At 35.1% G+C, this 25,561-nt stretch overlaps 5 protein-coding genes across 5 annotated transcripts; 2 read left to right on the top strand and 3 right to left on the bottom strand.

The window, feature by feature from the left end:
• Window positions 1–400: 400 nt before the first annotated feature.
• Window positions 401–3,070, bottom strand: MONOS_14694 (uncharacterized protein). Its single transcript, XM_067867518.1, has 2 exons — window positions 1,064–3,070; window positions 401–884 (listed from the first exon to the last, which is right to left on the bottom strand). Exon 1 carries the CDS (start codon window positions 2,875–2,877, stop codon window positions 1,411–1,413), a length of 1,467 nt encoding a protein of 488 aa, XP_067733174.1. The 5' UTR covers window positions 2,878–3,070; the 3' UTR covers window positions 401–884; window positions 1,064–1,410.
• Window positions 3,071–6,421: 3,351 nt separating this feature from the next.
• Window positions 6,422–6,814, bottom strand: MONOS_14693 (uncharacterized protein; the record flags this gene model as incomplete). The annotated part of the gene is made up of 1 exon (XM_067867517.1): window positions 6,422–6,814. One exon carries the CDS (start codon window positions 6,812–6,814, stop codon window positions 6,422–6,424), a length of 393 nt encoding a protein of 130 aa, XP_067733173.1.
• Window positions 6,815–8,075: 1,261 nt separating this feature from the next.
• MONOS_14692 (uncharacterized protein) lies at window positions 8,076–9,653 on the top strand (the record flags this gene model as incomplete). The annotated part of the gene is made up of 1 exon (XM_067867516.1): window positions 8,076–9,653. The coding sequence occupies one exon, from the start codon at window positions 8,076–8,078 to the stop codon at window positions 9,651–9,653; it is 1,578 nt and encodes a 525-aa protein (XP_067733172.1).
• A 6,597-nt stretch (window positions 9,654–16,250) lies between these two features.
• MONOS_14690 (uncharacterized protein) lies at window positions 16,251–17,636 on the top strand (the record flags this gene model as incomplete). Its single annotated transcript, XM_067867514.1, has 1 exon — window positions 16,251–17,636. The coding sequence occupies one exon, from the start codon at window positions 16,251–16,253 to the stop codon at window positions 17,634–17,636; it is 1,386 nt and encodes a 461-aa protein (XP_067733171.1).
• A 5,170-nt stretch (window positions 17,637–22,806) lies between these two features.
• On the bottom strand, window positions 22,807–25,265 carry MONOS_14691 (uncharacterized protein). The gene is made up of 2 exons (XM_067867515.1): window positions 23,348–25,265; window positions 22,807–23,158 (listed from the first exon to the last, which is right to left on the bottom strand). The coding sequence occupies exon 1, from the start codon at window positions 24,617–24,619 to the stop codon at window positions 23,408–23,410; it is 1,212 nt and encodes a 403-aa protein (XP_067733170.1). The 5' UTR covers window positions 24,620–25,265; the 3' UTR covers window positions 22,807–23,158; window positions 23,348–23,407.
• Between the last annotated feature and the right edge of the window lie 296 nt (window positions 25,266–25,561).

Genomic DNA, 25,561 nt, shown 5'->3' with positions numbered 1-25,561 from the left:
TGATGTTTGTGAACAAATATGAAAATCGAATTTATTTTGAAATCTGAGAGAGTTTACCAAAGTTATGAGTGAAACCATAATTTTGTCATTTGTGCAAAAAATGCTTGGAAGTTCATTTTTTCCCCCAGATTGTTTCATTATTTTTCATATCTATTTGTTTTCAATGAAAATAATGCATTAATAAAAATTTCTTGAAAGAAATAGAACGATGTGAAAACGAACCACTAAGTTTTATTTTCTTTAAATATTTGAAGATTATTGTGTTTTCCAAAAGAAAGTGACTTGGAAGATAATTGAATCACGATTCAGCCAACAAGGTTGAAAACCCCTGTTTCAAATTATTTAATTCCTGTTGTATTTTTAATCTGAATTGATTGAATCATTTGCTCAAGTTTTCTTTTTTTGTTTTTCTTCTTTTCATCATCTCTTCGAACCATTTTGACAATCCTCAGAAACAATCAAAAAATTAAGGAAATGAAAAAGAAAATCGTCGTTTTAAAAATAATAATAGAGAAAAAAATAAAGTCACTTTTTATGTGTTTCATAACCGTCACATATCAAAACTGACTCTTTTGGATGATTTGAAATTGTTTCTCGAGTTTGATACAAAATTCAATTTCACATTTGACTTGATCCTCTCTGAACAATTGGAATAAAGAATTATTCCAAAACAACTGTTTGTCTGTTTCTCGATATTTTCTGTTCTTGGCTCCATTTTGGGTTCATTGCAATAATTCTTTCTCATTCTTTTTCACAGATACTTTTTCAATGAAAATGTTTGAAATGCTCCATTTCCTTGTCCATATCCAATACCCAATTCATATTATCCCTAAAACATTTTATCTCGTCAATTTTAATTTTTGCACACTTATTTATCATCAGAACTACTCAAGAAAAAGAATAATAAGCACAAAATATCTCAAAAATGGCAATTCATTTGATTTTTGCAAAAATTGAAAAACTAATAAAAGGAAAACTCTTCAAAAATTAATGAACAAATCAAACGCTGCTTCACTCTTATTCTCTCACAACAACACATTTCTCCATCCAATAACAAACAAACCCCAAGGCTCACTTCATTTGTTTATCACCGTTCATGCAAACACCTCAAAGGCACCTTTAACCTGCCATCTTCCGCTTCATATGCTTCCAACCCCTTTTGCCTGTCAATACGTCTCAGCAGCATTAACATGGCAGCCAATTGCTCAGATCTAAGTGGAAAGCACTCTTCTGCCCATCACCATTCAGCACTTCAAGAAACAAAAACGATCATTCATTCTGTGCTTTCCTGGCTCAGGTGCTCAACATCTTCCAAAACACAGAATGCAGATCCACATGGCCATTGCCTTGAAATGTTTTGTTCATAATTTTGCGCTGGAAATTAAAAGTGCTCTAATAATAAACATAATCTCAATGATGTTGCCATTGCGAGTCCGATATTTCCAAAGATGATGAATCCTTTCCTGTTCCAATAACAGAAATCTTCTTTTCCCCAATCGCAATAGTTGTTGTCTCGCTTGTGTGATTCCCTTCCATCAGCGTAACAGACAGACTCACCTGGATCTTGCTCTTATCAACTGCAACACCAATGGTTCGGCATGCACTTGACTCATCCAGTCCACACAGATCATCTTCACCACCACCGCTCACTGCCACAAATCGGTTGAGAATCCCTCTCTTCAGCCAATCCTTTTTTGATGTTTGATCATATGACCAAGCGCTTGCATTTGCATAATTGTATGCAAAGCAGATCCTCTTATCGTTTGTGTTTGTGGTGTAACATTCATAAAATGGATTTCCTGATTCCAAATACAGATTGTACGTATCGACGTACTCAACGTCATGCCCACGTGGATTGGCTGCATCCCTGCAGCTGCATTCATGGAAGAACAAAAAATAACAATAGAACCCATCATTTTGTGTTGTTTCTCGATTTGGCTGCAATAATAATCCTCCGCCCTCTTGCCGTGCTGAGCATGAGATAAATTGAATGCTCCTCATTTTGAATTGATTAGGAACATTGTAACAACGCATACCTCCACCATAATAATTTGTCACAGAACATGAAGTGAAACTGCAGTCAAACACACACGCACTCTCTCCTCCTCCACTTTCTGTTCCAATGCAATCAGCTCCTGAAACCTGAAAATTTTCAAGATAAAGCCCTCCTCCATTATAAGCCGCTTTACAATTCTGGAATTCACATCCACTGATCCGAATACACGATGAAATCGTGACGATGCACATGGCTCCCCCAACATTCACTTGAGCTGAACATGAATTGAAATAGTTGTTTTCAATTTTCACAGATTTTATATTATAGCACATGATAGCTCCTCCATCATAATACGCATAGCAGTCGTTGAAAGTGCAGTGAGAAACGGAAACAGAGGCGGATGACTGACTGAACATGCAAATTGCTCCTCCGCTTGATACTCCATCTGTAACAGACTCACTTTCTCCTGATGTTTTCGATCCATTCCATTCGCACCAAGTGAATGAATTAGCTCCATTGAATGTTTCGTTCTGTCTGTCTGGCTTCAAAGGAACCTCTGCTGTTCCACTGCATTCAACATTTCTTGTCCGATAACATCCAACAAACGAGGTATTTGAGGCAGTTAAAGAGGCATAGGGATTGTTGAGGGAATGAACAATTCCGCCATCATACGTATCACAAACAGACCAAAATGAGCAGCTACTCATCATACAATTTGTTTGGGTTGACATTGTGGTTGAAGGTGAACATAGATCATTTGCTGTTGAAATGTTGAAAAATGATAATTTGGAGAAGGATTCAAGGCGTTTGGAAGGCGATGAGAAAAATTGGAAAAAAAGAGGAAAAGTGTGATTTTCTCTCAGAAAATTCTTCCTATTCATTCTCCCCCTTCCCTACGCCTCTTTGCGCTATGTATTGAGCTTGAATTCACATTTTTCTATCTCTTCTTCCCCTTCTGATTGGAATGCTTTCCCAATAATCTCTTTTTTGGATGGCCATCATCTGTCTCTTAATCTTATTCCATTCCCATCCATTCCTGTTGAATACGTATGAAAGAATCCTTTCATTATTTAAAAAAAAAAAAAAAAAAAAAAAAAAATTCATTCTTCCAATTCCTCTTGTTTTCCTTCTTCATCTCATTTTCTTTTCCCTATCTTCTGCTCCAACTTCCGCTTCTTTTTCTTCTTCTCAAACATTTGCCAAATTTCTTCTTCTGCTGTATCATCAATTCCTTGATCTCATTTTCGGCTTTTAACAAGATTCTCCCGATATGCCTTCCAAAACCTTCAAATAAAAATATATCTTCTCTTTTCCTTTCCTTGATATTTCGTCCAGCTCATTTCACTCTACGTTCTGCAATTGTCATATCCTGACTTCTTTTAATGCATCCAATATCCCCTCTTGACATATTCCTTGTTCATTCACTGTCGTTGAACATTCTTGCAAAAATCCTAATTTCATAAATAATAATATGTGAAAAAAAATTAAAATAATTTTAAAAAAAATGCAAACCTATATCTTTCACAACGATCGCCTTTCGCAGATTTCTTTCTTCTTTTCTAAATATTTCTCCGTTCTGCCAACAAAGCCCATCTGCCCCATCAACGCTTCCCTTCTGCTTCCTCAAAAAAATTAGCTTAAACCCAAATCCTCAGTTCTGCTTCCACTCAAAAAACCTCCACAAACTCCGTTCTATAAAAAACTGGTAATGAAAAAGATTCCATCTGAATAACCCCTTCCCATCCCTTTTCGCAAAACGTCTTCTTCTTCTCTCCATTTCCCCCCAAAACAACAACAATACCACCACGCCAAATATCACAGTCCCTGTCTCCCCATCTCCCATTCCCCTTCTTCCAACCAAAAAAATATAAATATCTCCATCCTTTTTCCGTCTCCTTCCATTGCAAAACACCTCCCATAGTCAGCTCCTCATCTTCCTCTGCCTCCACACCTCCAATGCAAAGTGCCAGCGCTGATGTTCCTTCTTCCCGTCTTCCTCCGCCTCAGCCTCCAACACTTGTCCTGCAAATGAGAGGCGCGGCCAAACGGTCCTTTCAATAAAAAATTAAAAAAGATTAAAAAAATATCTCTCACTTTTTTTTCCCCTTCAACCCCACTTCTCTTTCTTATCAAACATACATCCACAAAAACTCTCCCTCTTGTCATACCTCATGTGCCTCCTCCTCTCGATACATAAAAAAATAATATTCCTTTTCCATTTCTTCTCCATTTCCTTTCCATCTCTAATCTTCCCCTCCAATAAGCTTATTCCATTAACCCCACTCATCTTCCCCCCCTCTATTCCCTCCTCGCCCCACCTTCAACACAACAAATTCCATTTCTCCACAATAAACACAACTTCCACTCCTTCCAACTCACAAAAATCGTAAAAACAACCCCGCAAAAGTCCATTCCAATCCATCTCCCACGCATCCATTTTGCCTCTGAAATATCACAAAAATGCCTCTTTCCACAAAAAAATATCCTTTAATCGTTCCATTCCCTCTCAAAACCCTGCTTCCTCCAAAAACTCAACTTCATCACCCCACACCACAAATCCATCCTTTTGTTATCGCATTGTCTTCATATGCCCGTTCAGCAACGACACATCGAGTTGTGCTCCTTTTCTTTTGTGGCTCTTATTCGTTATGGAAAATGATCAAGTTTTGCCAAATGCTCAGAAACTGCCAACGGGGTCAGATTCCGAAGCTAAAACAAGAACAGGTTGACTAAATGATATATTTCCAGTGAAAAGGAGGATATTACAAAAACGATATCTGTTTGATGGAAGATGAAATTGTTCATTTTGATTGCTGGATGGCCGTGAAGCAACAATATTTTCGATGGAAATGAAGAATTTTCAATGTATGTATTTTATATTGTTCTATTTGTTGTGAAGATGTTATCATCTGTATCCTTTCCAAAGTCGTGATTCAGACGATTTATATAAAATGGACAATTTATTCTTTGCAGAGCAGAACAGCAATGAAGCGAGACAAATGCTATCTTTCAAATATATTGGAGCCTGAATGTATTTTGTTACAAATATTTATGTGACTTATTATGAGCTCAACATGCGTGATGGATAGAAATACGATGAAAAATGAATTTTGATGGAGCAGAAGTCAACGGGGTTGGAAGATGTCCAAGACCAAAAAGGAAGAATGTCCAATCCCTATGAAAAGGGAACACCCTTTGAAGATGGCGGGGATATTTACAAAAAAATTTGTTGGGGTGATTGTGGCAAATGACTGAAGCAGGACATTGGAGGCAGTTGGGACAGAGCAAGGTGCCTTTCTTGGGGTGGGAATGAAAAGACATTGCTTTTATGGACTGAGGAGAGAGATGGAACTGGAATTCACTGATTGGTTTGAGAGGCGAAAATACGAGAAATACAGACAATTTGGCGCAATACAAGCAACTGAGGAAAATGATAGGCAAAATGGACTTTTATCGTTTGACCTTTGTCTTCAGCCTTCTATCGTTGACGCGTTATCCACAAGAGTAGAGAACAAGGTATTTTTGAAGCCATCTTCGACCAGAAAATATCCGTTATTTGAGTTCTCGATAGCATCGTCTTCATTTTCTTCATCGTCTTCATTTTCTTCATCGTCTTCTTCATTGTCTTCATTGTCTTCTTCGACTTTTTCGTCTATTCTCCCCCTTCTTCTTCACCCTCATTGTTTTCGTCAGCCTTATCTGTCTCATCTCCATCATGTTTTCGTAAACACCTACAAATGATATGAAAATGTGTATTTTTCTCCTCATTTTTGATTATCACCTTCATCACCTTCATCACCTTCATCACCTTCACTTTCTTTATCTGCTTTTCTCTCTTCGACTTTTTCGGCTTAGCCTTCTTCTTCTTCTTCTTCTTCATTTTTGTCATGTTTTTCTTTCCACGACCTAAGCACATAAATAATTTTATTTCCTTCTTTATCATTATCTTCATCTTCCTTTTCTTCCTTTTCTTCTCTGCCTTCATCACCTTCTGCAAGTATTTCTTCTTCATCGAATGCAACTAATTTTTATTTTTCTTCTTCTTCTTCTTTGTCTTCATCTTCTTTTCCCCGCGCCATGAATTCATCCTCCTCCATTTTCTGCTTCCTCTTCAGTCGAAACGCCAAATGCATTTGAGCCGCATTGTCCTGCTGCTGAGTCTCTCCTTCTCGAAACAATTGTCAAACGAAGAATATTTCTGGCTGGCTGTCATCTGTGTGAAACAGCCTGTTTGCTGCTTTTGGCTTTGTGTCAGAGCATGCCAAGAGAGAAACGACGAATTTCGTTTTGAAATGATTCTCTGAAGATAAAAATTCAATTGATGCTGCAATTCCTTCTTCTTCTTCTTCTTCTTCTTCCCCCTCATTGCATTCTTCATTATGTTTGCTGTAATTGTTGTCATTTGCGCTGCTCCAACAAATGAAGTTACACACACATATTTTCTTCTTGGCTGTTATCGTATTCTCCTTCTTTATCTTCTTCTTCTTTTTCATTTTCTTCCTTTTCTTCCTTTTCTTCCTTTTGTTCCTTTTGTTCCTTTTCTTCCTTTTCTTCCTTTTCTTCCTTTTCTTCCTTTTCTTCCTTTTCTTCCTTTTCTTTTTCTACCTTTTGTTCCTTTTGTTCCTTTTCGTTTTCTTCCTCATCATCTTCATCTGCTTCATCCTCTTCATCATCTTCATTTCCTTCATCGAATTCTTCTCCTTCATTGTTTTCATATGCACTGTCGCAGCAATCAAAATTAATACATACATATGCATATACATATTCCTTCTTGTTCATTATCATTTTCGCCTTCTTCTTCTTCTTCTTTTTCTTCATTTACTTCCACTTCTTTATTTTCCTCCAAGCCTTCTTCTTCTCCTCCTCCTCCTCCTCTTTCTCCTCCTCCTCTTTCTCCTCCTCCTTTTCCTCCTTCTCTTTCTCCGCCTTTTTTCTCCTTCTTCGTCTTTTTCTTCGTCTATTTTAAAGAATTTGGCTTTTATAGTTATTTTTAACAAAGCCAGAACTGAAGTCTGGGCTTTGATAAATGATATTATTTTCCTCCTTTTTTTTGCGATCTGAAGGGAAGCGAAGACGAGAGGGATAAGCGCATTCGGAGAAATGAACGATATTTGGAGAAGAAAGAGAAAGTGTGTGAAGAGAAGAAATAGCAAGAGGCATTGGTTTGTATTTTCATGCTTTAAAAATATGTTTTAAAATATATTTTTTATTTATTTTTTTATTTTATTATATTTTATAATATTTTATTTTATTAAATAGCATTAGTATCTTTTTGGAAGAGTATTTCTACCCGATTTGTACATATGGAATGAGGAAAGATGGGTTTGAGGTGTGCCTGGAAATGATAGGAAGGTGGAACAGCTGAAATGCGTATAGAGGAATGAGCCAGAGAGAAATGAATGAAACGAATGAAAAATATGGGATTTGAAGAATTTTAGGGCATTTTGGAAAGAAGGAGGGGAAGGGACAGAAAAGAGAGCATGAAATTAATGAAATTGTTGAAGAAAACGACAGAGAAGAATATGAGAAAGAGAAAAGAAATTTTGATGAGAAGAAGAAGAAGAAGAAGATTGATTAAAGAAAGTGGTATGGCATTTCAAATTTTGTATTTTTTATATTTTTAAAAATTTTCATTTATGCTCAATTTCATATTTTTATGTTTTATTTTTCTTATTTATTATATATATATATATATATTCTGTTTTTTCGGAGATATTAGGGCCCTTGCATGTTCAAGAGAAATACGAGAAAATTGAATTTGGAAAGAAGACAGGAAATGGCAAGAGAAGAAAAAAAGACTTTGGGAAAACATGCAAATCAGAAGTGACGGGAAAAAAATAGGAAAAGAGAGTTGGACTTTTCCGAGGATATTTCAACGTTGTGCAAAGAGGCAAAACAGGTATATGGTCAAAAAATTAAAAGAGAAGGGAGTGCGTGGGCGAGTGAATCATGATTCTCTTCTTTTTGTGTCTCATCAGCCCTATTTATTTCATCTCCCTCAATCCCTCTTGCTTCTCTCTCCAAACTCACATTTTTCAACATTTCAACAGCATCTTCAGATTATTCACCTTCAACAATTATGTCAACCCAAGTATCAAGTTTTATAAATAGTTGCTCATTTTGGTCTGTTTTCGATGCGTATGATGGCGGGATTGTCCCCTCTCTGAACAACCCCTTTGCCTCTCTGACTGCCTCAAACACATCATTCATCGGGTGCTACCGGACAAGAAACGTGAAATGTGAAGGAACTTCAGACAATATTATAAAGCCAGATAGACAGAATGAAACAGAAAATGGAGCGAATACATTTTCTTGGTGTGAATGGAATGGATCGAAAACAACAGGAACAAACAATGATCACACTGATGATTCTTCTAATGGCGGGGCAATTCGCATGTTCAGCCTGGAAAATGGAGAACTTTATGTTTCGCATTGCTCATTCAATGGATGCACAGCATATGCGTATGGAGGTGGAGTCATGTGCCATACAATTAAATCAGTCATTTCGGTAAATAACTTTTTCAATTCGTGCACCGCTCGGTACAGTTATGGAGGAGGATTATACTCTTATTCGATCTCGGCATGTGCTCGGATCAGTGGATGCGAATTCCAGAATTGCAAAGCAAACAGTCAAGGCGGAGGTTTGAAACTTGAAAGTTTTCAGGTTTCAGGAACAGGATGCATTGGGACAGAAAATGAAGGAGATGAGAATGCGTGTGTGTTTGACTGCAGTTTCACTTCATGCTCAATCACAAATACACTTGGCGGAGGCATGTTTTGTAAAAATGTTCCTGCGACGGAATTTAAAATGAGAAGCATTCAATTTATTTCATGTTCGGCAGCGTCTCATGGTGGAGGATTGTGTTTTGCTCCATGGAAAGATGCATTACCAAGTGATAAACTGTATTGCTTTTTCATTTTCTTTCACAATTGCAGTTGTTCAAGAGATCAGCCATATGGAGCTGACCTATACTATGAAGATTATTACAGTAAATATTTGAACTCAGATAGTCCGTTCAAAGAATGCTATACCACAAACACAGAGGAGAAGAGAGTGTGCTATGCCTACAATTATACTGGGAACAGCTGGTCATATCAGTACACCGAAAAGAAAGATTGGCTGACGGACAAGACGATTTATGTGTCAGTGAATGGGAATGACAATTTAGAGTCATGTGGAGCAAATGAATCAAATCCGTGCCTGACAGTGAAGAAGGCGTTTGAGATGTGTGAAATACAGATAAGCTTGTCAGTCACACTGATGGAAGGAAATCATCAAAGCGAGGCAACAACAATTGAGATTGGAGAAAAGAAGATTTCAGTTATTGGGAAAGGCAAAGATAAAAGTTTGATTGGAACAGGGGCACTTTCATCGGTAGGAATTCTATTCAGTGTTTCGACAGGACACCTTGGTTTATTGCACATGAAGGTTGATTGCAACTCAACAGCAGATTTTTCTTCGCCGAGTGTGGTTGTGGTGTCTGATGGGGGTGGGTCACTCTCATTGGAGGATGTTGTGATCACAACGAGTAAAACTGGAGGCTATGTGATGTCTTCGTCAGTGTTTGTGGTGGTGCTGTCACAACTGTCGATGGTTGGTGTGGAGATCAAAGACACGAATATTACACGGCTGCAGTTTTGTGAAACAGAATTGTGAGGATTGTGGGGAAGAGAAAGTGTTCCGTGGGGTGAGAGAGGGAATGAAAAGAAAAGATAAAGCGAACAATGAAAGCTGAGTCACACGAAATGGAGAGTGTTTTGAGATGAATATTCTGGGGAGAGATTTATTGAAGTGGCTGAAAAGGTTCTTTGAGATGACGAAATATATTTTGCTATTTTTAATTTTCGAGAGGAGAGTGGAAGTTGCTTTGAGATTTTGTATCAGAAGATTTTTGGTTTTGTCAATTCTTTACAAATGGTCAGGAAAACAAAAAAAATTTTTTTATCAAAAGGATTTTTGATTTTTCATTGAATCAAAAAGCATTTGGAAAAGATCCACAATAATCATTGTTTTGGGGCTTTAAGTGCGTTTTAATGATTTTTCGATTTTTCATTCATTAATTTTTTAATTTTTAATAAAATGAGTGAGCTGTGAGATTTGCCTTTTTGGAATGCAATCAATAAACAGTAATTATCAGAAAACGTGCAAATTGATGAAAGCGATGGAGAAAAGAGAAAAATTGTCAAAACTCAAGAAACGCGAAAAAAACGAGTTTTGTCATTCAAAGAAATAAATCGTTGTCAAAAACACTTCGGTTCTTAAAAAAAGACAATTATTATTAATACACTGATTTAGCAATTCTCTGTGAAATAATTATTAAGTGGATGTATTTCTTTTTTTTTAATCATTTCTTTTCTCTGAGCGTGGATCACATCTTTTATCTTTTCTTTCTGAGTGTGACAATAATATATGACAAATGAAAGATAATATAAATGTGTGTGCGTTATCCTTTTTGAAAAGTCGCAAATGTTTAATATCAGGGTTATATAAAATTTTGACCTTTTTGATAATTTTTGGTGATAAATCCATCAGACTTTATCACTTTGCAAATTAGAATAAAACAATCGATATGAAGCGAGAATATGTGAATTGTGGAAAATCTTGATTGATTTTTTTGCAAAAATTGATCAAACAAGGAACATTCTCATTTGTCCTGGATATTTAACATATGCAATTTTTCAAAAAGAATAACTCATATATATATATATATATATGGGTGATTATTATTGAAATCATATTATTTCATACAAAAATTTCGAATCGAAAATAAAACTTCAATATCAACAAAAGAACGCTGAAGAGTGAAAAGGCCTATAAAAAACAACAACATCTTTATTTGAACAAAAAGATTTATTTATTAAACAATTGTGAAAAATTCACAAATTGCAGACAAAATCTCTTCCCAGTGACAAACAACCTTTAAAAAATGAACACCCCGAAAAAGTTATAATTTCAAAAATAATATCCCATATAATCACATTTGGTTTTGATATGTGTTCAATTTTCAAAGAAAAATCGATTTTTTGATCCAAAATTTTTAAAAATTCGAATTTTCAGAAATGCGATAAAAAAATAAGTCTGAATAACATAATAAAAAAATTATTTTTAATGCAATAAAACGAGTTATTGTGAAGAATTTCCTTAAATGAAAAAATAAACCCAATTTTTTTTTAATTAATAATATATTTACTATTTTTTTCTGTGTTAAGTCACATCGCAAATAATCACAATTGGAAAGTCACAAAAAGTTGAGCAAAAGCCGACGTGATAATATCTGATTTTGACCGTCAAATATTTTCATCGCTTTCTGACACTCATCCAAAAGCAATTTTTCACAAAAAATTTTTTGTTCAAAAATACTCAAATGATAATTTTCGAATAATAAGTTTTTCAATTTTGAATAATAAATGATGAAACCAGTTTTGAGTGTTTTTGAATAAATGAAAATTATAGAAACATAGTCAGAACATGCGCATGATTCTTTTAGATGATGATGTGTGTAAACATGATGAATCATTGAAAACAAAAAGTCGTTAAAATGATTTTCCTGATTTTCATTCAATAAAACATATTTGGCTTTTCAAAATTCATTCCAACAATTTTTTTGTTCTGTTGATAAAACATGAGTTTTCCATCAAATATCTTTTTTTTTTAAAGAAAGACTCTTATTCTTTCCACTTGATTTATTTTTATTATAATTTTTATTTATTATTATTTTTTTGAGAGAATCTTTTTGGAAGAGATTTTATGGATGAGGCGGCGGTTAGTGTAGCGATTGAGGTGGAGAAAGATGGAGAGGGCGAGTGAAGGAAGAGACAGAGAGATGGCGGACGTGAGAGATGGAAAGAGAAGGAGAAAGAAGAAGTAGATAGAAGAGTTTGAGGGAAACAAGAACCCAACTGCGAGATATGATCAGCAAGAGATAGAGAAACGAATGAGAAGAGAATTCCGATTGGACAAATGTTTTGTGTGACATTGTGGTGAAAATGGTGATGGATTTCAGCAAAGGTTATATCATTGAAATTGCTTCCTTCTTCTTCCTTCTTCTTCCCTCTTCATTTTTTCTATTGAATAATTTGCTTCACAAAATAAGCACAAAAAATTCTCTTTCACAGCCGTCTTCTGCTGCTTCACTGAACATTCCGTCTTTCTTCATGAATAACTAATACCATCGTCGTCGTCGTCGTCGTCGTCATCATCATCATCATCATCATTATCATCATCATCATCATCATCATCTTCTTCTTCTTCTTCTTCTTCTTCTTCTTCAGCTTATATTGCGTACTTGGCATATCTCAATGCCCCCCAGCTGCAAATTTATCAAGCAATGCGAAGGGAAAAAATGATGATAATTCTGCGGTTCCTTATTAGGAACAGGAAAACATAGAAATGAAGTTTTTGTTTGTTTAATCCCCACCGGAAAATCACGTTCATGCCTTCACAACTACTGTTGACATTCAAGCAAATTAATTCTTCTTCTTCTTCCTCTTCTTCTTCTTTTACAGCAAGCACAAAATGTTTCATTATCCAAAGGAATTCAATGAGCTAAATTTCAAAGCAAAGGAAATGAAAGAGTATTTTTGTTTGATAATGCTTTGTGAGGAGAAGGCGGGAAAAATGAGGCACATTGATGATTTTCGATGGGCTGAGGAAGAGATTGCAGGATTTTGAATTTGGAGAAGGGAAACAGAAATGGAACAAAGATGAAGATTGGAGGGAGAGCAATGAGAAGAAGGGATAAGAGAAAGGGGGAATAATGAGGAAGTGGGAAAGGAAGAAAGAGAAGGGAAATTAATGAGAAAGATTCAAAAATATTGGAAAGTTCAAAGAAGACTGTGGCGATACGCTTTGAGGTTGCAATCAAAAGGATGATCTTTGGAGAAGCGAATTGGAACAAGGAATTATCTCAGCCTTTTTGATTTTTGTCAGATATGACGAAAGAGATGGAGGCGAGGGATATAAAGATGCCTCGGCAAAAAAAGGCGAGATTGAAGGATAACAAAGGAATAACTATTTTTATTTTTTATTTTTATTTTTTATTTTTATTTTTTATTTTTATTTTTTATTTTTATTTTATTTTATTTTATTTTATTTTATTTTTTGTGTGTGTGTGTATGCATGCGCGTGCGTGCGCAAGTAATTTTTTATTGTTATTTCCTTTTCGGTTGTGCTTAGCAAAAACGTTTTTATGGCTGCCTTCCAAAAATGACGAGGGAACATACACTTTGGAAGATTGACAGAAGATGGAAACTGAATGGCCATCAACAGCACAGCTGGATCGATAACTCTATGGGAGAATTTTTGTTATGCATTTTTGAAGAGAAAAGGAGCTTTTATTCATTTTCTACGAGATTTCTTTTATTAACAGTCGAAAAGGAAGGAAAAGGGATATAGGCTAATTATGATATTTGTAAAATTGCACAAAAAGTCGAGGCAGGCTATTGGGAAGGAAATAGGGAAATAGGGCCAATGAGCAAAGGAAAAAGAATCATTTCTGAAAGTTAATAACACGCATCCTCTTTTTGCGTGTCTTCTGCCCCATTCCTCTCAGGTCCCTAAATTTCCCTTATGTGCCTTCCCAAGCTTCCTTTTTTCCACATTTCTGCAAAATCAACAACATCAACAATTTTAATCAATTTCTTGTGAAACCTCTTATCTGATGAGCAGTTGTTCATTTTCGTCTGTTTGTGATGTGTTTGATGGAGGAATTGTTCCATCCCTCAACAACCCCTTGGCTTCCTTAATTGTTTCAAACACTTCATTCATTGGGTGTTGCAGAACAAGAAATGTTGAATGCACTGGAACTACAGATGGAAAGTTGACTCCAGACAGACAGAACGAAACATTCAATGGAGCTAATTCATTCACTTGGTGTGAATGGAGTGGATCAAATACAACAGGAATAAATAATGATTATGCAGATGTGGCTTCAAATGGAGGGGCCATCTGTATGTATGGTCAATCAAACGCCTCTGTCTCAATTAAATACTGTTCTTTCAACGACTGTTATGCTTTCTTTGATGGAGGGGGAGTCATGTGTGCAAACATAAAATCGGTTGAAATTGAAAGCAACTATTTCAATTCATGTTCAGCTCAAGTGAATGTTGGGGGAGCCATGTGCGTTGTGACAATTTCATCGTGTGTTCGGATTAGCGAGTGTGAATTCCAGAATTGTAAAGCGGCTTATAATGGAGGAGGGCTTTTTCTTAGCAGTTTTAATGTTTCAGGAACAGGCTGCATCGAGGAAGAAAATGGGGAAGGGGAGAGTGCGTGTGTGTATGACTGCAGTTTTTCTTCATGCTCACTTACAAGCACAAGTGGCGGAGGTATGTTTTGTCAATATGTTCCTGCTGCATTTAAAATGAGGAGCATTCAGTTTATATCATGTAATGCATCGGCATATGGAGGAGGATTTTGGTTTCATCCTGCTCAATCAACAGCGCCAAGTGATGGATTTTATTGTTATTTTTTGTTCTTCCATGAATGCAAATGCAGAACAACCTCCACTCCATATGGGCATGATGTGATGTATTATGATCGCTATGAACTTTTTAACTCTTCAGGGAATCCATTTCATGAATGTTACACAACTAATACAGATGGCAGGAGAGTATGTTACGGATATAATAATACGGGAAGTAGCTGGCTATTTAAACACACAGAAAAGAAGGATTGGTTGAAAGATAAAACGTTATATGTTTCTGTGAATGGAAATGATGAATATGAGCTGTGTGGGGCAAATGAAGCATTTCCTTGTCTGACAGTGAAGAAGGCACTTGAGATGTGTGAGGTTCAGATTAGCTTGACAATAACGCTGATGGACGGGAATCATCAAAGTGAGACAACAACTATTGAGATTGGGACAAGATGATTTCGATCATTGGGAAGGGAAGGGAAATAAATGTGATTAGCACAGAAGTTAATATGAAATGTTCATCTTTCTTAATTTTCCTTATCTTTTTTTTATTATTATTAATCTTTTTTTCTATTCCCTCATCTTCTTCCTCTTCTTTCTCATTTTCATCTTTTTGCATATCAAATTCTTTTTATTCTACCATCTCTTCTCCCTCTTCCTCTTCTCCCTCTTCCTCGTTACTATCTTTTTTTGTCTCTCTTTTTAGAATGTGATTGTCAAAATTATTTAATAGGAAACGGAACATGAGATTGAGTATTGCCATATGTTTATTTTGGAGCAGAATGGAAGGGAAGACGGGGAAGATGGGTGCATTGGGAGAACGGGGAAGCATTTGGAGAGAAGAAGTGAAAGAAAAAGTCAGCAAAGAGGAAACATAAAAAACATGCATTAATTTATTGTTTATAAATAATATTCCAATTTTTCATCTTTTATCAATTTTTGTTTCTTTAAGGTTATTGTGTAAGAAATGTTGAATGGCTATGAATGAACATGGAATGTGGAAAGAGAGGTTATTTGATGCATATAAAGATCAGGAGATAATAACTGCAAGGCGCATAGAAGAATGAGCGAGAGGAAATAAATGAAAGGAAAGGAAAAGATAATTTTTTTTTGAAGGCATTGGAAGGCATTTACGACGAATCTTGTTAAAAGCAAAAGATGTAACAGAAGCTGATGATAAAACAGAAGAAAATATTTGGTTAAAAGTTGAGAAGAAGAAGAAGAAGGGATTGGTGAATCAGAAGATTGCGAAAGGAAAATGGTACAGGCTTTTTCATATTTTATGAAATATTTTTTGATAATTTTCTTCAATGTTTTATTTCATGTTTAACATTTTGTTGTTTGATTATTTAATCAAATTATTTCATATTCTCCATTAAGTTTATATCAAAATAGTTCTTAAGCTTATTCTCTATGCGAATGTACTTATGGAATATGGAAAGAAAGCAGAAGATGGAAACAGGAAAAAAAGAGATAATGTGGAAGAGGGATAACGAGGGATGTTGGAATACTGTTTCGATTGGGCGATGTTGAAGAGAAAAGTTTTCTAATTTTCACAAAATATTTATCAGAAGTATCAAAAGAGAAATAGGAAGAGGACTTCAAGCCCATTGAAGTCTTGGCGAATATTTCATTGAAACACATGGCAGATTTATGCAAATGAGTGAAGGAAAAAGGAGTATTTCGGTGAGAGAGTCGCACTTCTCATCTACTTCCTCATTCTTCTCATTACCCTCACACCCCTAATTTTCTTCTCTCACCTGACATTTTTCAACACATCAACAGCAAATGTGGCATGTTCACCTGCAACCACAATGTCAACCCAAGTATCATGTTTTATGGTCAGCTGCTCATTTTCGTCTGTTTGTGATGTGTATGATGGCGGAATTGTCCCTTCTCTGAACAACCCCTATGCCTCTCTGATAGCCTCAAACACCTCATTCATTGGATGCTGCCGGACAAGGAATGTTGTTTGTGAAGGAACTGCAGATAATAAGAAACAACTGGGAAGACAGAATGAAACAGAAAATGGAGCGAATACATTTGTTTGGTGTGAATGGAATGGATCGAGGACAACAGGAGAAAGTGAGTCTGTTACAGATGGAGTATCAAGCGGAGGAGCAATTTGCATGTTCAGTCAGTCATCCGCCTCTGTTTCCGTTTCTCACTGCACTTTCAACGACTGCTATGCGTATTATGATGGAGGAGCTATCATGTGCTATAATATAAAATCTGTGAAAATTGAAAACAACTATTTCAATTCATGTTCAGCTCAAGTGAATGTTGGGGGAGCCATGTGCATCGTCACGATTTCATCGTGTGTTCGGATCAGCGGATGTGAATTTCAGAATTGTAAAGCAAATAGTCAAGGGGGAGGGTTTTATCTTGATCGTTTTCAGGTTTCAGAAACAGGATGTATTGAAGCAGAAAATGGAGAAGGGGAGAGTGCGTGTGTGTTTGACTGCAGTTTTTCTTCATGCTCAGTTGCAAATAATTATGGCGGAGGCATGTATTGCACTAACATTCCTGTTGCATTCAAGATCAAGAATATTAGATTTCTTTTTTGCTATGCTGTTTCATATGGCGGAGGGTTGCGATTATATACAGATAAAGCAACGATGCCTAAAGCTTTGCATTATTGTTATTTCCTTTTCTTCCATGAATGCAAATGTTCAGCCAATCCACCATATGGGCATGACGTTGCATATGCAGATTATAACAGTCTTTATCTGGATTCAGGGAATCCGTTCAAAGAATGCTACACCACAAACACAGAGGAGAAGAGAGTGTGCTATGCCTACAATTATACTGGGAACAGCTGGTCCTTTCAACACACCGAAAAAAAGGATTGGCTGAAAGACAAGACGATTTATGTGTCAGTGAATGGGAATGACAATTTAGAGTCATGTGGAGTAAATGAAGCAAATCCGTGCAAAACGGTGAAGAAGGCGTTTGAGATGTGTGAAATACAGATAAGCTTGTCAGTCACGCTGATGGAAGGAAATCACGTAAGCAAGACAGCAACAATTGAGATTGGAGAAAAGAAGATCTCAGTCATTGGGAAGGGAAGGGAAGCAAGTTCGATTGGAACAGGAACGCTTTCATTTCCATCCGCAGCTAAATCGCTGTTCAGCGTGTCAACAGGTCGTCTGGGAATGCATAAGTTGAAGATTGATTGTAACTCACATACAAGTCCTCTTTCACACATTCTTGAACTCTGTTAATGAGGTGTGCTTTAGAGATGCTTGTGAAAAAGCAGGAAATATCTATAAGTTTTTGCCTAAGCTATCTTTTCACATAGAATTGCTTTCAAAAATGTTGTGAGTACAAAGGCATTTATTGTTCATTAAAAACTATCTTGTAATAGTTTTTTAATGAACAATGGATTTTTTTTCACATTAAAATCAATCTTTACAATTAATAATAGAGCAACATTTTTAAAGACTTTGTACACTATTTTTGAATTACGTACACAAAAATAATTCGGTTTCGAAATAGTGATTAAAAGGGCATAAAGCTACTTTAAGGGTAACTGAAAAATTAAAAACAAGCTTTATGAAAAGGCTAAATGTTTTCGAGTGAACTTTCATCAACACTCTTTGGTGTTGGCTATACGTTTTATTTATCATTTTTCTTTTTTAGGGTTTTCGTTCTCAAAAACAACTGTCCCCTAATTGAAATTTTTAAATAATTTTTTTTTTGATAAATTCATTAAATAACAATAAAAAGACATTTTCAGGTTTTTAAATTTGAATATTATTGCTATTTGCAATTGTTTGGGTTGAAAATAACTCAATTTAAGTATTTTAATGAAGTTTGAAAAAAGCCTCGTAAAACTTGAGATTTGAATAAAAAATCACTCAGTCATTTTTTGCTTTGATCAATTGGTTATTATTTCCCTAATGTATTAATAATATCTTTACATTGTATTTTTTTAGCTATTTATTCATGGATTTAACGAAAAAATCTGGTACCCTTAAAGGAGCATCTTTCCATTAAAAGTCGAATCTAATATTTTTTAAACAAATATTGGGGATTATTTTTGAAATCATATTTTTTTCGGAGTATGGATGATAAAATGTATTTTTTATCACTGACATGGATAATTCATGTTAAAATGTTCTATCAATTGCAATAATCACAAAAATGTGTGTTTTTAATGAATGAAATGAAACGAACTCTTTTAATGGTGCGATTCTTTTATGGGTTAATCTTCCAGTTTTAATAAATAAGTTTTCAAAACAATTTTTGTGACAAAAATTTTTGACTTCAATTATAATCACTCATATCTTAAATATATTTTAAAATAATGCATTTAAATATTATTTAAAAATGATAGAATGAAAGGAATCATGGGCAAAAATCAAATGTTGATGATATTCAAAAAATTGAATTCGAAGGTTGCATCGAGAAGAATATCTGTACCTGTGATGCTTGCAACAGAATTGACGTTTCATCGTTTGAGAATAATTTTTAAATGAAAAATTTTCTCATTTTTCAATTGTGTTTTTCTTTTTGAGAAAATAGCACACATATTCCAACAGTTTGGATCCGTTTTTTCTTTCTCAAGTCAATGCTTTCGATATATCTAATTAACATGTGTAATTCTTTTTGAAAAGTTTAAAATGTTTCACTTTCACTTTAAATGAAATTCATATATTATCCTTATGTTGTTTCTACCTGGATGTTAAAATTTTCTTTCACACGATTTATTTCAACGAATATTTTCAGATATGACATGATTATCATTCCAATCATATTAAACAGGTAGACAGTCAAAATTTCATTAAAAATACTTTATTTCATTTAAAGTGAAAGTGAAACATAATAAACTTTTCAAAAAGAATTACACATGTTAATTAGATATATCGAAAGCATTGACTTGAGAAAGAAAAAACGGATCCAAACTGTTGGAATATGTGTGCTATTTTCTCAAAAAGAAAAACACAATTGAAAAATGAGAAAATTTTTCATTTAAAAATTATTCTCAAACGATGAAACGTCAATTCTGTTGCAAGCATCACAGGTACAGATATTCTTCTCGATGCAACCTTCGAATTCAATTTTTTGAATATCATCAACATTTGATTTTTGCCCATGATTCCTTTCATTCTATCATTTTTAAATAATATTTAAATGCATTATTTTAAAATATATTTAAGATATGAGTGATTATAATTGAAGTCAAAAATTTTTGTCACAAAAATTGTTTTGAAAACTTATTTATTAAAACTGGAAGATTAACCCATAAAAGAATCGCACCATTAAAAGAGTTCGTTTCATTTCATTCATTAAAAACACACATTTTTGTGATTATTGCAATTGATAGAACATTTTAACATGAATTATCCATGTCAGTGATAAAAAATACATTTTATCATCCATACTCCGAAAAAAATATGATTTCAAAAATAATCCCCAATATTTGTTTAAAAAATATTAGATTCGACTTTTAATGGAAAGATGCTCCTTTAAGGGTACCAGATTTTTTCGTTAAATCCATGAATAAATAGCTAAAAAAATACAATGTAAAGATATTATTAATACATTAGGGAAATAATAACCAATTGATCAAAGCAAAAAATGACTGAGTGATTTTTTATTCAAATCTCAAGTTTTACGAGGCTTTTTTCAAACTTCATTAAAATACTTAAATTGAGTTATTTTCAACCCAAACAATTGCAAATAGCAATAATATTCAAATTTAAAAACCTGAAAATGTCTTTTTATTGTTATTTAATGAATTTATCAAAAAAAAAATTATTTAAAAATTTCAATTAGGGGACAGTTGTTTTTGAGAACGAAAACCCTAAAAAAGAAAAATGATAAATAAAACGTATAGCCAACACCAAAGAGTGTTGATGAAAGTTCACTCGAAAACATTTAGCCTTTTCATAAAGCTTGTTTTTAATTTTTCAGTTACCCTTAAAGTAGCTTTATGCCCTTTTAATCACTATTTCGAAACCGAATTATTTTTTGTGTACGTAATTCAAAAATAGTGTACAAAGTCTTTAAAAATGTTGCTCTATTATTAATTGTAAAGATTGATTTTAATGTGAAAAAAAATCCATTGTTCATTAAAAAACTATTACAAGATAGTTTTTAATGAACAATAAATGCCTTTGTACTCACAACATTTTTGAAAGCAATTCTATGTGAAAAGATAGCTTAGGCAAAAACTTATAGATATTTCCTGCTTTTTCACAAGCATCTCTAAAGCACACCTCATTAACAGAGTTCAAGAATGTGTGAAAGAGGACTTGTATGTGAGTTACAATCAATCTTCAACTTATGCATTCCCAGACGACCTGTTGACACGCTGAACAGCGATTTAGCTGCGGATGGAAATGAAAGCGTTCCTGTTCCAATCGAACTTGCTTCCCTTCCCTTCCCAATGACTGAGATCTTCTTTTCTCCAATCTCAATTGTTGCTGTCTTGCTTACGTGATTTCCTTCCATCAGCGTGACTGACAAGCTTATCTGTATTTCACACATCTCAAACGCCTTCTTCACCGTTTTGCACGGATTTGCTTCATTTACTCCACATGACTCTAAATTGTCATTCCCATTCACTGACACATAAATCGTCTTGTCTTTCAGCCAATCCTTTTTTTCGGTGTGTTGAAAGGACCAGCTGTTCCCAGTATAATTGTAGGCATAGCACACTCTCTTCTCCTCTGTGTTTGTGGTGTAGCATTCTTTGAACGGATTCCCTGAATCCAGATAAAGACTGTTATAATCTGCATATGCAACGTCATGCCCATATGGTGGATTGGCTGAACATTTGCATTCATGGAAGAAAAGGAAATAACAATAATGCAAAGCTTTAGGCATCGTTGCTTTATCTGTATATAATCGCAACCCTCCGCCATATGAAACAGCATAGCAAAAAGAAATCTAATATTCTTGATCTTGAATGCAACAGGAATGTTAGTGCAATACATGCCTCCGCCATAATTATTTGCAACTGAGCATGAAGAAAAACTGCAGTCAAACACACACGCACTCTCCCCTTCTCCATTTTCTGCTTCAATACATCCTGTTTCTGAAACCTGAAAACGATCAAGATAAAACCCTCCCCCTTGACTATTTGCTTTACAATTCTGAAATTCACATCCGCTGATCCGAACACACGATGAAATCGTGACGATGCACATGGCTCCCCCAACATTCACTTGAGCTGAACATGAATTGAAATAGTTGTTTTCAATTTTCACAGATTTTATATTATAGCACATGATAGCTCCTCCATCATAATACGCATAGCAGTCGTTGAAAGTGCAGTGAGAAACGGAAACAGAGGCGGATGACTGACTGAACATGCAAATTGCTCCTCCGCTTGATACTCCATCTGTAACAGACTCACTTTCTCCTGTTGTCCTCGATCCATTCCATTCACACCAAACAAATGTATTCGCTCCATTTTCTGTTTCATTCTGTCTTCCCAGTTGTTTCTTATTATCTGCAGTTCCTTCACAAACAACATTCCTTGTCCGGCAGCATCCAATGAATGAGGTGTTTGAGGCTATCAGAGAGGCATAGGGGTTGTTCAGAGAAGGGACAATTCCGCCATCATACACATCACAAACAGACGAAAATGAGCAGCTGACCATAAAACATGATACTTGGGTTGACATTGTGGTTGCAGGTGAACATGCCACATTTGCTGTTGATGTGTTGAAAAATGTCAGGTGAGAGAAGAAAATTAGGGGTGTGAGGGTAATGAGAAGAATGAGGAAGTAGATGAGAAGTGCGACTCTCTCACCGAAATACTCCTTTTTCCTTCACTCATTTGCATAAATCTGCCATGTGTTTCAATGAAATATTCGCCAAGACTTCAATGGGCTTGAAGTCCTCTTCCTATTTCTCTTTTGATACTTCTGATAAATATTTTGTGAAAATTAGAAAACTTTTCTCTTCAACATCGCCCAATCGAAACAGTATTCCAACATCCCTCGTTATCCCTCTTCCACATTATCTCTTTTTTTCCTGTTTCCATCTTCTGCTTTCTTTCCATATTCCATAAGTACATTCGCATAGAGAATAAGCTTAAGAACTATTTTGATATAAACTTAATGGAGAATATGAAATAATTTGATTAAATAATCAAACAACAAAATGTTAAACATGAAATAAAACATTGAAGAAAATTATCAAAAAATATTTCATAAAATATGAAAAAGCCTGTACCATTTTCCTTTCGCAATCTTCTGATTCACCAATCCCTTCTTCTTCTTCTTCTCAACTTTTAACCAAATATTTTCTTCTGTTTTATCATCAGCTTCTGTTACATCTTTTTGCTTTTAACAAGATTCGTCGTAAATGCCTTCCAATGCCTTCAAAAAAAAATTATCTTTTCCTTTCCTTTCATTTATTTCCTCTCGCTCATTCTTCTATGCGCCTTGCAGTTATTATCTCCTGATCTTTATATGCATCAAATAACCTCTCTTTCCACATTCCATGTTCATTCATAGCCATTCAACATTTCTTACACAATAACCTTAAAGAAACAAAAATTGATAAAAGATGAAAAATTGGAATATTATTTATAAACAATAAATTAATGCATGTTTTTTATGTTTCCTCTTTGCTGACTTTTTCTTTCACTTCTTCTCTCCAAATGCTTCCCCGTTCTCCCAATGCACCCATCTTCCCCGTCTTCCCTTCCATTCTGCTCCAAAATAAACATATGGCAATACTCAATCTCATGTTCCGTTTCCTATTAAATAATTTTGACAATCACATTCTAAAAAGAGAGACAAAAAAGATAGTAACGAGGAAGAGGGAGAAGAGGAAGAGGGAGAAGAGATGGTAGAATAAAAAGAATTTGATATGCAAAAAGATGAAAATGAGAAAGAAGAGGAAGAAGATGAGGGAATAGAAAAAAAGATTAATAATAATAAAAAAAAGATAAGGAAAATTAAGAAAGATGAACATTTCATATTAACTTCTGTGCTAATCACATTTATTTCCCTTCCCTTCCCAATGATCGAAATCATCTTGTCCCAATCTCAATAGTTGTTGTCTCACTTTGATGATTCCCGTCCATCAGCGTTATTGTCAAGCTAATCTGAACCTCACACATCTCAAGTGCCTTCTTCACTGTCAGACAAGGAAATGCTTCATTTGCCCCACACAGCTCATATTCATCATTTCCATTCACAGAAACATATAACGTTTTATCTTTCAACCAATCCTTCTTTTCTGTGTGTTTAAATAGCCAGCTACTTCCCGTATTATTATATCCGTAACATACTCTCCTGCCATCTGTATTAGTTGTGTAACATTCATGAAATGGATTCCCTGAAGAGTTAAAAAGTTCATAGCGATCATAATACATCACATCATGCCCATATGGAGTGGAGGTTGTTCTGCATTTGCATTCATGGAAGAACAAAAAATAACAATAAAATCCATCACTTGGCGCTGTTGATTGAGCAGGATGAAACCAAAATCCTCCTCCATATGCCGATGCATTACATGATATAAACTGAATGCTCCTCATTTTAAATGCAGCAGGAACATATTGACAAAACATACCTCCGCCACTTGTGCTTGTAAGTGAGCATGAAGAAAAACTGCAGTCATACACACACGCACTCTCCCCTTCCCCATTTTCTTCCTCGATGCAGCCTGTTCCTGAAACATTAAAACTGCTAAGAAAAAGCCCTCCTCCATTATAAGCCGCTTTACAATTCTGGAATTCACACTCGCTAATCCGAACACACGATGAAATTGTCACAACGCACATGGCTCCCCCAACATTCACTTGAGCTGAACATGAATTGAAATAGTTGCTTTCAATTTCAACCGATTTTATGTTTGCACACATGACTCCTCCTCCATCCCAATAAGCATAACAGTCGTTGAAAGAACAGTATTTAATTGAGACAGAGGCGTTTGATTGACCATACATACAGATGGCCCCTCCATTTGAAGCCACATCTGCATAATCATTATTTATTCCTGTTGTATTTGATCCACTCCATTCACACCAAGTGAATGAATTAGCTCCATTGAATGTTTCGTTCTGTCTGTCTGGAGTCAACTTTCCATCTGTAGTTCCAGTGCATTCAACATTTCTTGTTCTGCAACACCCAATGAATGAAGTGTTTGAAACAATTAAGGAAGCCAAGGGGTTGTTGAGGGATGGAACAATTCCTCCATCAAACACATCACAAACAGACGAAAATGAACAACTGCTCATCAGATAAGAGGTTTCACAAGAAATTGATTAAAATTGTTGATGTTGTTGATTTTGCAGAAATGTGGAAAAAAGGAAGCTTGGGAAGGCACATAAGGGAAATTTAGGGACCTGAGAGGAATGGGGCAGAAGACACGCAAAAAGAGGATGCGTGTTATTAACTTTCAGAAATGATTCTTTTTCCTTTGCTCATTGGCCCTATTTCCCTATTTCCTTCCCAATAGCCTGCCTCGACTTTTTGTGCAATTTTACAAATATCATAATTAGCCTATATCCCTTTTCCTTCCTTTTCGACTGTTAATAAAAGAAATCTCGTAGAAAATGAATAAAAGCTCCTTTTCTCTTCAAAAATGCATAACAAAAATTCTCCCATAGAGTTATCGATCCAGCTGTGCTGTTGATGGCCATTCAGTTTCCATCTTCTGTCAATCTTCCAAAGTGTATGTTCCCTCGTCATTTTTGGAAGGCAGCCATAAAAACGTTTTTGCTAAGCACAACCGAAAAGGAAATAACAATAAAAAATTACTTGCGCACGCACGCGCATGCATACACACACACACAAAAAATAAAATAAAATAAAATAAAATAAAATAAAAATAAAAAATAAAAATAAAAAATAAAAATAAAAAATAAAAATAAAAAATAAAAATAGTTATTCCTTTGTTATCCTTCAATCTCGCCTTTTTTTGCCGAGGCATCTTTATATCCCTCGCCTCCATCTCTTTCGTCATATCTGACAAAAATCAAAAAGGCTGAGATAATTCCTTGTTCCAATTCGCTTCTCCAAAGATCATCCTTTTGATTGCAACCTCAAAGCGTATCGCCACAGTCTTCTTTGAACTTTCCAATATTTTTGAATCTTTCTCATTAATTTCCCTTCTCTTTCTTCCTTTCCCACTTCCTCATTATTCCCCCTTTCTCTTATCCCTTCTTCTCATTGCTCTC

The sequence above is a fragment of the Monocercomonoides exilis genome, assembly GCF_001643675.1.
Source record: "Monocercomonoides exilis strain PA203 chromosome Unknown scaffold8-1962414, whole genome shotgun sequence".
Classification (NCBI taxonomy): domain Eukaryota; phylum Preaxostyla; order Oxymonadida; family Polymastigidae; genus Monocercomonoides; species Monocercomonoides exilis.
This window is presented reverse-complemented; position numbering and strand designations above follow the sequence as displayed.

Coding starts and splice junctions, on each gene's coding strand:
- MONOS_14694 (XM_067867518.1), bottom strand. CDS start 2,877: ATGAATAGGAAGAATTTTCTGAGAGAAAATCACACTTTTCCTCTTTTT.
- MONOS_14691 (XM_067867515.1), bottom strand. CDS start 24,619: ATGAGCAGTTGTTCATTTTCGTCTGTTTGTGATGTGTTTGATGGAGGA.